The 17,500-nt window shown below is 41.3% G+C and overlaps 2 protein-coding genes across 2 annotated transcripts in view; both read left to right on the top strand.

The window, feature by feature from the left end:
• The first annotated feature begins 3,176 nt into the window (after window positions 1-3,176).
• Window positions 3,177-13,880, top strand: LOC132839472 (transmembrane channel-like protein 7). The gene is made up of 15 exons (XM_060860459.1): window positions 3,177-3,378; window positions 5,446-5,755; window positions 6,113-6,255; window positions 6,760-7,013; window positions 7,586-7,731; window positions 8,195-8,342; window positions 8,640-8,813; window positions 9,141-9,295; window positions 9,419-9,539; window positions 9,716-9,813; window positions 10,207-10,390; window positions 11,715-11,845; window positions 12,041-12,196; window positions 12,295-12,373; window positions 12,564-13,880. Exons 1-15 carry the CDS (start codon window positions 3,360-3,362, stop codon window positions 12,693-12,695), a joined length of 2,250 nt encoding a protein of 749 aa, XP_060716442.1. The 5' UTR covers window positions 3,177-3,359; the 3' UTR covers window positions 12,696-13,880.
• Window positions 13,881-15,097: 1,217 nt separating this feature from the next.
• The window catches only part of zbtb45 (zinc finger and BTB domain containing 45), a 9,975-nt gene continuing 7,572 nt past the window's right edge, over window positions 15,098-17,500 (top strand). The window contains exons 1-2 of the mRNA XM_060859945.1: window positions 15,098-15,369; window positions 16,969-17,500. The exon at window positions 16,969-17,500 is cut by the window's right edge and continues 50 nt beyond it. Coding sequence (XP_060715928.1) covers window positions 16,977-17,500 — 524 coding nt within the window. The 5' untranslated portion in view covers window positions 15,098-15,369; window positions 16,969-16,976. The remainder of the gene's footprint in view (window positions 15,370-16,968) is intronic.

Raw genomic sequence — 17,500 nt, forward strand, 5'->3', positions numbered from 1 at the left:
AACTGTGAACAAATAATAACCAATAACGAAGTAAAATAAGCTATTTTAGCACAGCATTAAAACACAGAAAATATAGAGTATTTTTAATTTTAGATTTAATTAAACATATAGTAAATGTAATAGTGTGATGTTAAATAAACTCCTGAGAATAGTTAAACCACAGTACTGCTGTTGTTTAATATAGTGTGTTAAGTATGCAGGGCAGTCTGGGAAAGTGAGTGTGTGAATGTCAGTGTGCAGGAGTGTGTCTTTGTTGTGCTCTGACTCACCACCCCCTCAGTCTTTATGCCTGAATAGTGACCTTTGACCCTTGCTTTGACCTCTGACCTGCTTCACTGAAGCTGCTCGGGAGACTAATAAAATGTTGGTCAACACAAAGACACAATCTGATGCCTCTTTTTTGGACTTGAGCATGACCCTAACACACACAGACTCTCTCTCGTACAAACACACACACACACTAGTTAGAAAACTTCTATCTTACATTTATTTTTTACTACAACATTTAGCAGAAATGCATATATAGAGTACCATACAGAATTGTTTTTAGTAGTGTAGTCAAGGATGCATGTGTTCAGTAGTGTAATCTTGGATGTGTGTGTGTTCAGTAGTGTAATCTTGGATGTGTGTGTTCAGTAGTGTAATCTAGGATGCGTGTGTTCAGTAGTGTAATCTAGGATGTGTGTGTTCAGTAGTGCAGTCAAGGATGTGCGTGTGTTCTGTAGAGTAATCTAGGATGTGCGTGTGTTCAGTAGTGTAATCTAGGATGTGTGTGTGTGTTCAGTAGTGTAATCTAGGATGTGTGTGTTCAGTAGTGTAATCTAGGATGTGTGTGTGTTTAGTAGTGTAATCTAGGATGTGTGTGTTCAGTAGTGTAATCTAGGATGTGTGTGTATTCCATAAAATAATCATGACTATGACTGAAGTCCCAGTTAATCTGGGAATGATTACATTAAACACGCGCACATGGAAAACTAAATTTTTCACTATTATTATTTCTCCTTTAACCTTCCTATTGTCCCTGGGTCTATTTGACCCGGCTGGAAGATTTTAATGTGTCATAACTTGGGTTTTCTTCCACATATTTGCCTGAAATTTACCAGGATTGTTCCAAATTATGAACTTTGCAAGTAAAATTAATTTTGTCTATTTTCGTTGAACTCTGTGTTCAGACCAGTATATACTATGTGTTTTGGAACAGCTTGGGTCATTTTGACCCAGCCACATTTAGTGGGGCAAAAGGTCACACTTTTGCCCTTTTCAGCACAATGAACATACATACAGACACAAAAATGCAACATAAAACGTCCACTAACACATGCACCCAAAACACACACTCACACCCCACACACACACACCTGCAAACACACAAACACACAAATTGGGCATTGCATTTCATTAGGCCTCCAGAAAAGAAAAAAAGCCAAACATTTGTAAATATTTCACACTTTTGATATGCCTTCGCCTAGCAGAGGGCAAAATAAGGTCTACCGAAATGATGCTACACACACACACACACACACACACACACACACACAGTCAAATACTGTTCAAAGCATTGGGCATTGCAATTCATTTGGCCTCCAGACAAAACAAAAGCTACACATTTGTAAACATTTCACACACACACACACGCACACACACACTCATACACACACATGCACACACATACACACACGCACAAACACACACACATATTGGGCATTGCATTTCATTAGGCCTCCAGAAAAAAAGCTACACATTTGTAAATATTTTTCACTTTTGATATACCTTTGCCTAGCAGAGGGCAAAATATGATCAACCGAAATGATGCCACACACACACACACACACACACACACACACACACACACACACACACACAAGCACTGGGCATAGCAATTCATTAGGCCTCCAGAAACAAAAGCTACTCATTTGTAAATATTTCATACTTGTTAGATGCATTTGTCCAACTGGGGGCAAAATCTGATCTACCAACAAGCTTTACACACACACACACACACACACACACACACACACACACACACTCACACACAGACACAGACACACACACACACACACACTCACACACAGACACACACACAAGCATTGGGCATTGCAATTCATTGGGCCTCCAAAAAAACAAAAACAATCATTTGTAAATATTTCACACTTGTTATATGCATTTGTCCAGCTGGGGACAATATCTTCTCTTCTCTTCTTCTTCTACCAACAATCTTTACACACACACACACACACACACACACACACACACACACACACACACACACACACACGTTGTGTTTTCATATTCAAATCATGTTTGTTTCCTCTCTCTTATTTATGAATTTAGTTGCATCAGTCAGCTTTGGCCTGGAGATATTCATTATGCAGGAGCATTCATCAGTCAGTGGTTATCCAAAATAATATTTAATAATTTCTGCTTATTTTACTCAAAACATGGCAACATTTCATGCTGTTTCAAAATATCATTCATAAATTAAATATAATAAAAAAACATAGGGAGGTAAACGAAGTTTTATTCACATGAAATTATGGCATGTTTTTGAGTGTGTGTGTGTGTGTAGCCTGTTGTTGGTTGATCAGATGACATCAGGTGGGCAAAATAGATATTACACACAGAATGGTGATAATTGTAGAATTTTTAATTTATAAGCATTCAAGTCAATTTGACCTGGAAAAAACAGGTTTTATTATTTACTCACTCACTCATCTCACTCACTCATTTTCTACCGCTTATCCGATTTATTATTTACTGACATTAAAAATGGTCAAAATGGTTTCAAAACAATCTCCTGCCCTTGAAATATACAAGTCTGTAATTGTGCATTAACTTTTGTGCCTATGAAGTGAAAATAATTCAAAATTTCTGTTTTTTTTACTAGAAAATGAGGCATTTTTGTATATAAATAAGGTTTATTATACCAAATATATATATATATATATTATTTTTTTTTTTTTTTTTTTGCAAAATATATGTTAATATGTTGGAAACAAGTTTGACTAAAAAAGGTGAAAAAAAAGGCTATCAAATAATACTTCATTTTTTATAAGCAGTCAAAACAGACAAGGTCAAGTTGACTCAGCGCTCCTAATTTGTATAGGAGGACAATAGGAGGGTTAAGGAATCATGCGCGTTCCCATATGGGCATTGAGACGAGCACGCGCATTGACACGGGTGCGCGCGGGGGAGTTACTTCAGGAATGTCAGTGGGAATGTGGAGTTTGTCGTCACGCTCCGTTCTGACACCGTGAACACTGCTGTGAAAACATTAATGACATAAAGAGGACGGTGTCCATAGTGTGTGTGTGTGTGTGTGTGTGTGTGTGTGTGGTCACTCAGGGAAGGGAAGATAAAGAATGGACGCCGTGGATGGAGGTGAGTAATGTTTATAAACAAGTCAGTTAGCACAACTAAGCTAACTTCCTGAAGTTCCTGTCACAACTTGTCTTAGCTTGTACAGGCTAACACTCACACGCTAACATTACACCTCCATTATTATATAATATATAACCAATTTATACAAAATTATTATCATGACTTCATCATTAATCATTTGACTTTATTGCGTATAATGTCTCTGTGAAATGAAACGCCTAGGTGGTGTTGTGGTGGTTCTGGTGATGGTTGTTGTTGTTGTTGTTGTTGTTGACAGTGACCTCACCGTTTCCATGCCAGCCGCTCATTAATAAATAAAGCGGAGTGAATAGCAGGGAGGAGTGTGAACACTTTTTATTCATCACACTCATCACTAGTCAAGTCAAGTGTGTCAAGTCAAGAAGCTTTTATTGTCATGACAACCATGTATAGCTGTTACATTACACAGTGACATGAGACAACGTTTCTCCAGGATCAGGGAGCTACATAAAACACAGACAGGGCTATAAGGACTTAGTAAGTGTCCTAGATACATAAAGTGTATCTGTGTGACCTGGTGTACACAGTGCAGGACAAGACAGTGCAGGACAAGACAGTGCAGGACAAGACAAACAAGACAGTGCAGGACAAGACAAACAAGACAGTGCAGGACAAGACAGTGCAGGACAAGACAAACAAGACAGTGCAGGACAAGACAAACAAGACAGTGCAGGACAAGACAGTGCAGGACAAGACAAACAAGACAGTGCAGGACAAGACAGTGCAGGACAAGACAAACAAGACAGTGCAGGACAAGACAGTGCAGGACAAGACAAACAAGACAGTGCAGGACAAGACAGTGCAGGACAAGACAAACAAGACAGTGCAGGACAAGACAGTGCAGGACAAGACAAACAAGACAGTGCAGGACAAGACAAACAAGACAGTGCAGGACAAGACAGTGCAGGACAAGACAAACAAGACAGTGCAGGACAAGACAGTGCAGGACAAGACAAACAAGACAGTGCAGGACAAGACAGTGCAGGACAAGACAAACAAGACAGTGCAGGACAAGACAGTGCAGGACAAGACAAACAAGACAGTGCAGGACAAGACAAACAAGACAGTGCAGGACAAGACAGTGCAGGACAAGACAAACAAGACAGTGCAGGACAAGACAAACAAGACAGTGCAGGACAAGACAGTGCAGGACAAGACAAACAAGACAGTGCAGGACAAGACAGTGCAGGACAAGACAAACAAGACAGTGCAGGACAAGACAGTGCAGGACAAGACAAACAAGACAGTGCAGGACAAGACAGTGCAGGACAAAAGACAGTGCAGGACAAGACAGTGCAGGACAAGACAGACAAGACAATGCAGACAAAAGGTTACAAGACATTACACAAAATACAAAAACGACAATACACAAAAGACAGTAAACAGAAACAGTGCCGACCGACCCGTGTCAACACTGTATGTAAATACTGTAAGTTCAGACAATATTGCGTGCACTAATACTAGAATGAACACAGTTTCTTAGCAGCAGGTCCCTGAGATAGTGTATAATAACACTATAGGGTTAGATCACAACCCCAGTAATATAGATGTAAACTATAACTTTAGTCCTGCTGTATGTTGTGAACAATCCTGGTCCGTTTCCGGTTCGTGTTGAATTCTGACAGTAAAGCTTTGTGCCCAGTGACCACAGACACTCTAGTTAGAGTTCAGATAACAGCAATATGACAGCAGTTATAACCTATTTATTAATGCACAACCCAGCACACAGTTTACATTTAACACTGTGGAACATGTCAGCGCCTCTTTCTCTCACTCAGGAAACACATTTCTGTCGAGCAATACAACTTTTACAAAGGGCTGAAACTGGAGACTCCTTTCTTACATGTTAAATACATTTCTCTCAACAACATAAACATTGTTGCAGTAGGAAATATTCTGTATTTTACCGTCCCTTAGGTTTTGTGTAAGAAGTACTGAAAACTATTTGTGCCACTAAGAGCTGAAATGATGAGTAGTGAATGACTGAATCCTTGTGTGTGTGTGTGTGTGTGTGTGTGTGTGTGTCAGTGTTTTACTCCAGCAGGCAGGCAGGGGTCAGTAATCCCCTCCTGGACCAGCTGCCCAGTTACCAGTCTCTGCTGTACAGGAGGAAGTCCTCAGGCAGCAGTAAGAGGCGCAGTTCCGCACGGGGCCACTACAGCTCAACAAGCAGCTCCTCAGAAGTTGGGGCAAGTGGAGAGGGCAGGACCATAGGAGGGGGTGGGCTTCAGGACAGGAAATGGGCATACGGGAGGGGGGACAGAATCATTCGTGGAACCACAGAACATAGACCTGCTCGAGAACTTCCATGGACCATGGAGGAGAAACGCAAACATAGGTGTGTGTGTCTCTGTGTGTGTGTGTGAGTGTGTGCAAAATGTGAAATTATAAGAAGCTTCAGCAGCACAGTGTATGTTGTATAAAACAGTGTACATATATGTACATATAGTATATGTTGTATAATTGGACTTCAATATTTCAGTATTTGTGTGTGTGTGTGTGTGTGTGTATGTGTGTGTGTATGTGTGTGTATGTGTGTGTGTATGTGTGTGTGTGTGTATGTGTGTGTATGTGTGTGTCTGTGTGTGTATGTGTGTGTGTGTATGTATGTATGTGTGTGTGTATGTGTATGTGTGTATGTGTATGTATGTGTGTGTATGTGTGTATGTGTGTGTGTATGTGTGTATGTGTGCAGGGAGCTGCAGCAGGACAGAGAGCTGGGTGTGTGTTCTCCGTGGAGAATCAGCACTCGTCACTATCTGAAGAGGATGAAGGAGGACAGCATGGTGTTAATGAACACACTGCAGCTCTGGAGGAGTGATATACACCTTATAGAGGGTCTGAACACACACACACACACACACTACACACACTACACACACTACACACACTTCTCGCACTCTCTCTCTTCACTGCACTTTTAAGAGTGAACAAAGCAGCTGTAGATTTAGATTTAAGTTCATGTAAGAGTCAGAGGTGATGGTGGTGAGGGAGAAACCTTGAGAGGAACCAGAATGACAAAGGAACCCCTTCTCTGCTGGGTGACACCAGAGACAGGGATTGTCATCAAATTATTACTGAACTGTGCACTATAAAGTCAAGCAGTTATAATCCTGTTGAAATGATCTTCAGTGTGAGTTAAATATTGTTAAATCTCACAACAAATTTCGGTTGTCCATGTGGGCCATCTGAGAGCGTCAGGCTGGATCAGACAGGAACAGAGCAGCTAGGGGGAGAAGAGAGAGAACACAGACTATTAGCTATGCTCTGTGTAAGACAACTGTGTGATGATTCTTCTTTCTCTCTATCTGTCTCTCTTTCCCTCTCTCTCAATTTCTGTAGGTATGTTTGGTACAGGGATCCTGTCATACTTCTCATTCCTGCGCTTCTTGGTTCTCCTGAACTTTGTGATGTTCCTGCTGATGTTCACTTTTGTCATGTTGCCCATCATCGTGTCCAAGCACACATCGTCCATCAACTCCACTCTGACGGTGGGGGGTGCAACAGGGAGTGAGTGCAGTGTTTACTCCCACTCCTCTTCTCAGAAGGGACTGGTCATGTTCCACCAGCACATCATCGACCTACTGTCTGGCACGGTGAGAGGAACACACACATAAATGCTCAACGAACACACACATAAACGCTCAATGAACACACACATCACGATCCTACTGTTCATCATAGTGAGAGGAACACACACATAAACGCTCAATGAACACACACATCACGATCCTACTGTTCATCATAGTGAGAGGAACACACACACATACATTCATACACACGAACACACACATCACGATCCTACTGTTCAACATAGTGAGAGGAACACACACACACATACATTCATACACACGAACACACACATCACGATCCTACTGTTCATCATAGTGAGAGGAACACACACACATACATTCATACACACGAACACACACATCACGATCCTACTGTTCATCATAGAGAGAGGAACACACACACACACGAACACTCTACTAACAGACACATTATCTTCCTGCTGTCTGGCACAGTGAGAGGAACACACACTGAACACACACTGAACACACCCATCATTGCCCCCATGTTCAGTATTTCACTATGACTACAAATGTGTGTGTGTGTGTGTGTGTGTGTATGTGTGTGTGTATGTGTGTGTGTATGTGTGTGTATACAGGGCTTCCTGGAACACACCTACCTGTTTTATGGTTACTACAATGTGGAGACAGTCAACGTCTCAAACTTCAGCTATAACCTGCCATTAGCCTACGTGCTCTGCACCATCACCTACCTGCTGCTCAGCCTAATCTGGATTGTTAAGAGGTATGTGTTAATATACTGAACACAATTATAAACCCAACACTTTTGTTTTCCCCATTTCTCATGAGCTGAACTCAAAGATCTGAGACTTTTCCTATGTAAACAAAAGGCCTATTTCTCTCAAATATTGTTCACAAATCTGTGTAAGTCTGTGTTAGTGAGCACTTCTCCTTAGCTAAGAATCCATCCACCTCACAGGTGTTATATCACGATAACAGTATATAATAGATTAAAAATTGTTCTTCTTTGCATGACTTCATGGAGAGACAAAGTTCATCTGGTTTCAGCCAAACAACACGAACAGTAAAGAACAATGTTATGGCACAAACAAATCCAAATCCGCTTCCTATTTTATTCATGATAAACTCACGTGGAAACACGAGTCTGTAATTCTTCCATAGTACACACTCAAACATCAAACCTTTATTGAAGACATCACAAGACGTGTGTGTGTGTGTTTTTACAGGTCAGCTGCAGGCTTTAGGAGGAAGCTGATTCAGGATGAAGATCGTTTCCAGAGTTTTTGTAATAAGATCTTTGCTGGCTGGGATTTCTGTATAACTAATGAGAATGCAGCACGATTAAAACACAGCAGCCTGCTGTATGAACTCAAGGTACACACACACACACACACACACACACACACATATATATATACACACATGCACACACAAGCATGTGTTTACATCATATTCCATTCTCGATTCTATTCCTAAAGAGAAGCTGAAAAGAAGCAACATAAATTCTCATACACAATCACTGACCATCAGAAATCTCCCACTCCATAGTGTACTACATGTATTACATCATCGGTCAGAGCTGCTAAGCGCTTGGTTAATGTCTAATCATAATCATAGCGTTTAGACACAAGGGTTAGTTTGTGCTTCTTACTGATGCGCGTGTCTGTCTAGACGGATCTGGAGGAAGAGCGGATCAGACAGAAGATGGCCGAGCGTTCCCAGAAAGAAAAATGTCGTATATACTCCATCCGAGTCGCCCTCAACCTTTTTGTGATTGCTGTGCTTGTCTGCTGCTTCTACTGCATCTACACTGCCACCATCTTCTCCCAGCAGGCTCAGGCTCAGGTATGCTCTGTGTGTGTGTCTCTGTGTGTGTCTGTGTGTGTGTGTCTCTGTGTGTGTGTGTGTCTCTGTGTGTGTGTGTGTCTCTGTGTGTGTGTGTCTCTGTGTGTATGTCTCTGTGTATGTCTCTGTGTGTGTCTCTGTGTGTGTGTGTCTCTCTGTGTGTGTGTCTCTGTGTGTGTCTCTGTGTGTGTGTCTCTGTGTGTGTCTTTGTGTGTCTGTGTCTGTGTGTGGAACTGAAATATCTTACATTAGACATCAATGACCTGTATACTATTTCAAAGTAACCATCTCAGTGATGTGTGTGTGTGTGTGTGTGTGTGTGTGCAGGATACACGGTATAACTTCATAGTTGAGTTGATATTTGAGTATCTGCCCTCCATTGTCATCACACTGGCCAACTTCATCACTCCGATCATCTTCAGCATCATCATCAGCTTTGAGGATTATTCTCCTGCCTTTGAGATCCGCTTCACACTTCTCAGGTCTGTGAGTGCGTGTGTAAGTGTGTGCATCCGTGGGTGCGTGTGCATGCATGTGTCTGTGTGTGTATGTGTGCGTGTGTGTATGTCAGTGGACGATCATGTTTTGATGTTTTTGCTCTACAGGTGTGTGTTTATGCGTTTGGCCAGTATCGGAGTCCTGTTGTTCTCTTTGTGGTCTCAGATCACCTGCTTATCAACAGGGGACAGGCCGTGTCCCTGTGGATACAACCATACACTTTACCCTGTGAGTAGACACACACACTCATACACACACACAAGTGTATTTTTTACCGTTCTGTATCCCAGTATTCTGACAGATCTGTTGTTATTGATATTAAAGTTCATTTTATATCCTGTGTGCGTTTGTGTGTCAATATGTGTCTGTATGTGTGTGTGTGTGTGTGTGTGTGTGTGTGCCAGTGCTGGGAGACCCATGTAGGGCAGGAGATGTACAAGCTGATGATCTTTGATTTCCTGATCATCGGGGCAGTCACTGTCTTTGTTGAGTTTCCCAGAAAGTGAGTGAACAGAATATGATCAGATTGTCGTGAACGTTTTCCTGTACTGTAGTGAAGAATCTCACTGAGTTATAATGTTATATATCAGTCACTGAACTGACGCCTGTGTGTAATCCTTTTTGTGAATAATCCTAATGAAGTCATCCAGACTTTTTTGTTTGGACTCTTCTGTGTATTAACTGTTCATAGTGAACCATAATGAACCATAATGAACCGTACACAGAATTGTTCTGAAGCACAGAAATGGATCAGTGATTATGAGTTACAGTCGAGATCACAGTCAATCTGTCACTATTCTCTATGAATAATCATGTTCAATCAAAATTTTTAATCAGTGGGTTGATTGTGTGGAAATACAATGTAGTGATGTGTGTGTGTGTGTGTTTTGTAAAGGATCCTGGTGAATCACTGTGACTGGGGTTTGGTAAAGTGGTTGGGTCAGCAGGAGTTCTCCATCCCCCAGAACGTCCTGGAGATTGTCTATGGGCAGACCATCTGCTGGATTGGCACATTCTACTGCCCCCTGATGCCTGCCATCAGTACCATCAAGTACTTCCTTGTCTTCTACATCAAGAAGGTCAGAAACATGATGACAGTCCACACTTTATTCAGAGTGATTTTAGTAATAAAAAATTGTGATAACGAGGTTTCTGCTTTTTTTTTGTGAGTGTGTTTGTGTGGGTTTGTGTTTGAGAGTGTGTTGTGTTTGAGTGTGTGTTTGAGTGTGTGTTTGAGTGTGTGTTGTGTTTGTGAGTGTGTTTGTGAGTGTGTTTGCGTGTGTGTTTGAGAGTGTGTTGTGTTTGTGAGTGTGTTTGAGAGTGTGTTTGAGTTTGTGTGTTTGAGAGTGTGTTGTGTTTGTGAGTGTGTTTGAGTGTGTGTTTGAGAGTGTGTTGTGTTTGTGAGTGTGTTTGTGAGTGTGTTTGAGTGTGTGTTTGAGTGTGTGTTTGAGTTTGTGTGTTTGAGAGTGTTGTGTTTGTGAGTGTGTTTGTGAGTGTGTTTGAGTGTGTTTGAGTGTGTGTTTGAGTTTGTGTGTTTGAGAGTGTTTGAGTGGGTTTGTGTTCTGAGTGTGTTTGTGTTTGTGAATGTGCTTGTGAGTGTGTTGGTGTTTGTGAATGTGTTTGTGTGTCTTTGTGAGTGTGTTTGTGTGTGTCTTTGTGAGTGTGTTTGTGTGTGTCTTTGTGACTGTGTTTGTGTGTGTCTTTGTGAGCGTGTTTGAGTTTGTCTTTGTGAGTGTGTTTGTGAGTGTGTTTGAGTGTGTGTTTGAGTGTGTGTGTTTGAGAGTGTTTGAGTGGGTTTGTGTTCTGAGTGTGTTTGTGAGTGTGTTGGTGTTTGTGAGTGTGTTTGTGTGTCTTTGTGAGTGTGTTTGTGTGTGTCTTTGTGAGCATGTTTGAGTGTGTTTGTGAGTGTGTTTGAGTGTGTGTTTGTGAGTGTGTTTGTGTTTGTAAGTGTGTTTATGAGTGTGTTTATGAGTGTGTTTATGAGTGTGTTTGTGAGTGTGTTTGAGTGTGTGTTTGTGAGTGTGTTTGAGTGTGTTTGTGTTTGTAAGTGTATTTATGAGTGTGTTTGTGAGTGTGTTTGAGTGTGTTTGTGTTTGTAAGTGTGTTTATGAGTGTGTTTATGAGTGTGTTTATGAGTGTGTTTGTGAGTGTGTTTGTGAGTGTGTTTGAGTGTGTTTGTGTTTGTAAGTGTATTTATGAGTGTGTTTGTGAGTGTGTTTGTGAGTGTGTTTATGAGTGTGTTTATGAGTGTGTTTGTGAGTGTGTTTGAGTGTGTTTGTGTTTGTAAGTGTATTTATGAGTGTGTTTATGAGTGTGTTTATGAGTGTGTTTGTGAGTGTGTTTGAGTGTGTTTGTGTTTGTAAGTGTATTTATGAGTGTGTTTATGAGTGTGTTGTGGTGCAGGTGACTCTGGTGAATAACTGTCGTCCTGCGTCTCGTCCATTCCGTGCCAGCAGCTCCAACTTCTTCTTCCTGGCAGTGCTGCTGATTGGGCTGGCACTTGCTACACTTCCTGTTACAGTCAGCATCGCACAGTGAGACACACACACACACACACACACACACACACACACACACAGTATTGTGAATCCAACATTCAGACGTTTGATCTCATTTTCTCTCGACTACAAGAACGAGTACACTACAGGGTAAATAGTGTGTAGTGCTGAACACATCTTCTGTAGGAAGAACTGCTTTAACAAATCAGTGTTTTTGTTGTTGTGACTCAGGATTCGTAGCTCAGGGGCATGTGGAGCGTTTATGAACTACAGCACGTCGTGGGAGGCCGTACCTCGTTCAGTGTCTCAGCTACCCTCAGGACTGCAGTCTGTCTTCAATACACTCGCTTCAGAGGCCTGTGCTGTTTCCTTCTTCGTCATCACCTGGTGCCCACACACACACACACACACACACACACGTGTTTACAGTAAAAAGCAGACTAATGAATTAATTGTCTGTGTGTGCGTGTGTATGTTTGTTGCAGTCTGGCAATGTTCTATGTGATTGCATTAGCTGGAGCTCATAAACGTGTCATCAATCAACTGAGAGATCAACTGGCCATGGTGAGACACACACACACACAAACAAACACACACACACTCAAATGGGCATGTGTCTTTATTATGTCAATCCTTTATTATGATAATTATGTTGTGCTACTGATGTCATGACTTCAGTGTCTTTCTCACTCTCCTGTCTGTCTTTCTCTTTCTCTCTCTCTCTCTCTCTCTCTCTCTCTCTCTCTCTCCATAGGAGGGAAGAGATAAGCGGTTTCTGATGCAGAAATTGTGTCAAGCGCAGTCTAATCCTCGTTGCCGTGGGAGCCAGAAGCCCAGCAGCTCCAGCGTGTACATGATTGCCCCGCCCACTGAGACGCATACATAACATAACTCTTCTCTTATTAACATAATGAGCTTAACATAATGAACATAATGAGTCTGATTGTTTCAGGCCATCATGAGCTCGTACCCACTCTTAGTGCAAAACAAGCTGTTAAGGACTCAGTGTCTAATTGGTGGAATCACTGCTAAACGCTTTTCTGATTGGACCAATCCATGACCATTCCCACTATAATTTACTGTAAGAAATCAGTCAGTATTGGTTAAACTGTTACATTCTACATTTTCATTTCATTGTTTTGTGTGTTTATCAGGAACATACCTAAAATTCCTATACTTTACGATGTGAGTGTGAGTGAGTGAGTGAGTGTGTTTGTGTGTGTGTGTGAGTGTGGGAGTGAGTGAGTTTGGGAGTGAGTGAGTTTGGGAGTGAGTGAGTGTGGGAGTGAGTGAGTTTGGGAGTGAGTGAGTTTGGGAGTGAGTGAGTGTGGGAGTGAATGAGTGAGTGAGTGAGTGTGGGAGTGAGTGTGGGAGTAAGTGTGGGAGTGAGTGAGTTTGGGAGTGTGTGAGTGAGTGTGGGAGTGAGTGAGTTTGGGAGTGTGGGAGTGAGTGAGTGTGGGAGTGAGTGAGTTTGGGAGTGTGGGAGTGAGTGAGTATGGGAGTGAATGAGTGTGGGAGTGAGTGAGTGTGGGAGTGAGTGAGTGTGGGAGTGAGTGAGTGTGGGAGTGAATGAGTGTGGGAGTGAGTGAGTGTGGGAGTGAGAGTGTGGGAGTGAATGAGTGTGGGAGTGAGTGAGTGTGGGAGTGAGTGAGTGTGGGAGTGAATGAGTGTGGGAGTGAATGAGTGTGGGAGTGAGTGGGAGTGAGTGAGTGTTAGTGTAAGTGAGTGTGAGTGAATGAGTGAGTGAGTGAGAGAGATGGTCTCAGTTCAATTGTAAGTGACTTCACATAGAGGGAGTATTCGATACACTTATATTCTGTGTCTCTTTTCTGTGAGTATTAAATGATATTTATTTAACGTGTTGAGACTGTGGGAATGAAACAAACACAATAATCCCATTTCAGTGTGAGTAATCCTGTTTTTTCATTCACTCACTGGACAAATTAGTTTTTTCTTTATGTTTCATTGATGAGTTCAATACAATTTATTTGCATAGCACTTTTAACAACTCACATTGTCTCAAATCAGCTTTACAGAAGTCTAGTAACAGAATAAAAGTGAGTTAAATGAGTGTGTGACAAATTATTGTTCTAAAAGGTGCTCATTTGTGAAGAGATTTCAGCACGGTTCACCATTTTTCAGTGTGGTTCTATTCAAATAATTCTTCTACATGAGCTCTAATGTCTGCCCAAGTGTAATGTGTCAACAGCTCATCTATGATGATAATAATAATAATAATACTTTATTTATAAAGCACTTTTAAAACAGCCAAAGCAGAACACAAAGTGCTGTACATCATAAAATTACAGATAATAATATAATGAAATAGTAACAAAATAAAATAACAGTAATAATTAAAAATTAAATAAAAACCAGGGAATAGAAATATGTTTTCTACTCGTTTTTAAATAATCACCGGCAGCCAGTGATGTGGAGCCAAAATTATTGTTCTATGGTCATATTTCCCTGAACCAGTCAAAAGATGTGCAGCAGCATTACTAATTGAATGCAAGACAGAACACTGGCTAAGACCAATATACAGTGTGTTACAGTAAACCGGTCAAGATGTAATTGTTCAGGTCTTAAATTGTTGCCTGGACACAAGACGTTTTATTTCTGAAAAAAAAAACTTCACCACTGCACTAATTTGGCTAACCAATTTAAGATCAGCATCCATTTTAAAGCCTAGATTAGTAATTACAGGTCTAACACAGGATGCCAAGGGACACCGGTCAACAGGGGGGACTTACAGGAGCCACTTGGGCTTTAATGTCATCAAGACCTGAAAGGAGATGTGCAACATCTCTGTGGGTGGAGCTACATTCCTGTGGGACGGTGTTCTGTGATTGGCTGAGTTTCCCATATAGATTTACATAATATACTCATGTACATATTAAAATTATTAACTCGACTCATATGGATCTGATTCACACACACACACACACACACACACACACACACACACACACACACACACACACAAACAAGAGAGACAGAGAGAGAGAGAGATACCTCGTATATATACAGTATACGACTTTATAGAATAGTACAAATGTACTTACTATACTATACTGTGTGTGAGTGAGTCTGCGTGTGTCTGTGTGTTTGTTTGTGTGCATGTGAGTGTGTGTTTGTCTGTGTGTGTTGTGTGCGTGTGTGTTTGTTTGTGTTTGTTTGTTTGTGTGTGCGTGTGTGTGTGTTGACGATTGATGACTTTTATTTTGCCTCTCGGGGTTTTTTTTCTCCCCAAGCTGAGGGTGTTTTTTCCCCTCTCTGCTTGCCGTAGTTTCCGCTGCAGCTGTGTGTCAGCGCTAAATAAAGACAGTAATAAGGAGAATAGCAGTGATGTGTGCGGTCTCGCGCTTAATAACGCATTAACAAACACACACACTGTATCATGCGCGTGAGTAATGAGGAGCACTGTGTGTGTGTGAGGTGTGTGTGAGGTGAGTGTGTGTGTGTGTGTGTGTGTGTTGGTTGAAGCTGACAGGCCGTTGCGGGAACATTAACACCGAGAACAGGAACATCACTGAACACCTCCAGATTCCTCTGTGTGAGAGGTAGGAACCTGTGTGTGTGTGTGTGTGTGTGTGTGTGTGTGTGTGTGTGTGTGTGTGTATGTGTATGTGTGTGTGTGTGTGTGTGTGTGTGTGTAAATGTATGTGTGTGTGTGTATGTGTGTGTGTGTGTGTAAATGTATGTGTGTGTGTGTGTGTGTGTGTAAATGTATGTGTGTGTGTGTGTGTAAATAATTGTATGTGTGTGTAAATGTGTGTGTATGTATGTATTTGTGACTGTGTGTGTATGTGTGTATAAATGTGTATGTGTGAGTGTGTGTTCACTAAATGTAATTCTATTGAAATTCAGTATTTAGAGTAGATGTTATGATGTATGTTTAGATGTTATGATGTATGTTTAGATGTTATGATGTATGTTTAGATGTTATGATGTATGTTTAGATGTTATGATGTATGTTTAGATGTTATGATGTATGTTTAGATGTTATGATGTATGTTTAGATGTTATGATGTTTGTTTAGATGTTATGATGTATGTTTAGATGTTATGATGTATGTTTAGATGTTATGATGTTTGTTTAGATGTTATGATGTATGTTTAGATGTTATGATGTATGTTTAGATGTTATGATGTATGTTTAGATGTTATGATGTTTGTTTAGATGTTATGATGTATGTTTAGATGTTATGATGTTTGTTTAGATGTTATGATGTTTGTTTAGATGTTATGATGTATGTTTAGATGTTATGATGTTTGTTTAGATGTTATGATGTTTGTTTAGATGTTATGATGTTTGTTTAGATGTTATGATGTTTGTTTAGATGTTATGATGTATGTTTAGATGTTATGATGTTTGTTTAGATGTTATGATGTTTGTTTAGATGTTATGATGTATAGCTGCAGTGTTCACATCTGATTCAATTCAATTGCACTAATGAACAATCATTCATTAACCGTTACAACACTTTATTCTAACATCACTGCTAGATTCAGCTAGACAATCAGCTCAGGTAGAAATGTTCAATCCTGGAACAAATGTCCAGTGTAACACCTGAGCTGCTGCAGGGTTGGAAGGAACATGGAACCAAGATGAATCTCTGCTAAAGTGATAGAAACGTTATGGAAACGTTATGTCTGATAATTTACAGATAATTGTGTCCAATCTAATCTGGAGGAACTTGCAAGACAGCAAGACAATGATTTAAACACAGTGACTCAACACAGGACTTGGGAAGTGTTAGATTGGAACAGTCAGCAGACCAGAACCCAACTGAGCACATCATTCAACATAGAAATGTTTATAGAATTATAAATATAGAACTGTTTATATTTTATGTTATAAAAAAGTTTTTTCCCTAAATTAATTTTGTATTTGTTAAAGTAAAATATAATTAAGACATTCTGACATTTTAAAGCTGTTTAGCTTTACTTTCCATTTCTTTGACTATATAATGCTAATTCTAATTGTGTGTGTGTGCATGTGTGTTTGTGTGTCTGTGTTTGTGTGTCTGTGTGTCTGTCTGTGTGTGTGCGTGTGTGTGTGCGCGTGTGTGTGCACGTGTGTGTGCACGTGTGTGTGCACGTGTGTGTGTGTACGCGTTTATGTGTGTGTGTGCGTGTGCACTCACGCTCATATGTCAGGTGTGGTCATGGCTGCGTGCAGCTCCGACACGGTGCACTACATCCGTCTGCAGAATGCTAGTGAGTGTGTGTTGGAGTCTTTGCGGTCTCAGCGGCGTGACGGTGTATTCTGTGACGTGACTGTGCGGATCCAGGACGCGTCCCTGCGCGCTCACGCCTGTGTGCTGGCAGCCGGAAGCCCGTTCTTTCAGGACAAGCTGCTACTGGGCCACTCGGAGATCAGTGTTCCACCTCTGGTGCCGGCTGACGCTGTACTGCAGCTGGTGGACTTCCTGTACAGCGGCTCCATGGTGCTGCTGCGCTCGCAGGCCCTGCGCATGCTTACTGCTGCCAGCATCCTGCAGATCAAGAGCGTCATCGACGAGTGCACACAGATCATCTCTGCCTCCTCCAACCACAAACAGGCCGCCGCCGCCGCTGCAGCCGCTGCCGCTAAGGCTCGCAGCCAGGAAGGTGGAGCTGTGGGAGGAGCCATGACTGGGTTTGGATACACCATGGAAGAGTGCAGTGAAGTTACGTCAGAAAGCACAGA

Source organism: Tachysurus vachellii, chromosome 24 (assembly GCF_030014155.1).
Source record: "Tachysurus vachellii isolate PV-2020 chromosome 24, HZAU_Pvac_v1, whole genome shotgun sequence".
Classification (NCBI taxonomy): Eukaryota; Metazoa; Chordata; class Actinopteri; order Siluriformes; family Bagridae; genus Tachysurus; species Tachysurus vachellii.

Bases quoted from the DNA above. Each gene is read 5' to 3' on its own strand.
- LOC132839472 (XM_060860459.1), top strand. The intron at 5,756-6,112 runs GTGTGTGTGTCT...GTATGTGTGCAG, and splicing joins GAGGAGAAACGCAAACATAG to GGAGCTGCAGCAGGACAGAG. The intron at 7,014-7,585 runs GTGAGAGGAACA...GTGTGTATACAG, and splicing joins TCGACCTACTGTCTGGCACG to GGCTTCCTGGAACACACCTA.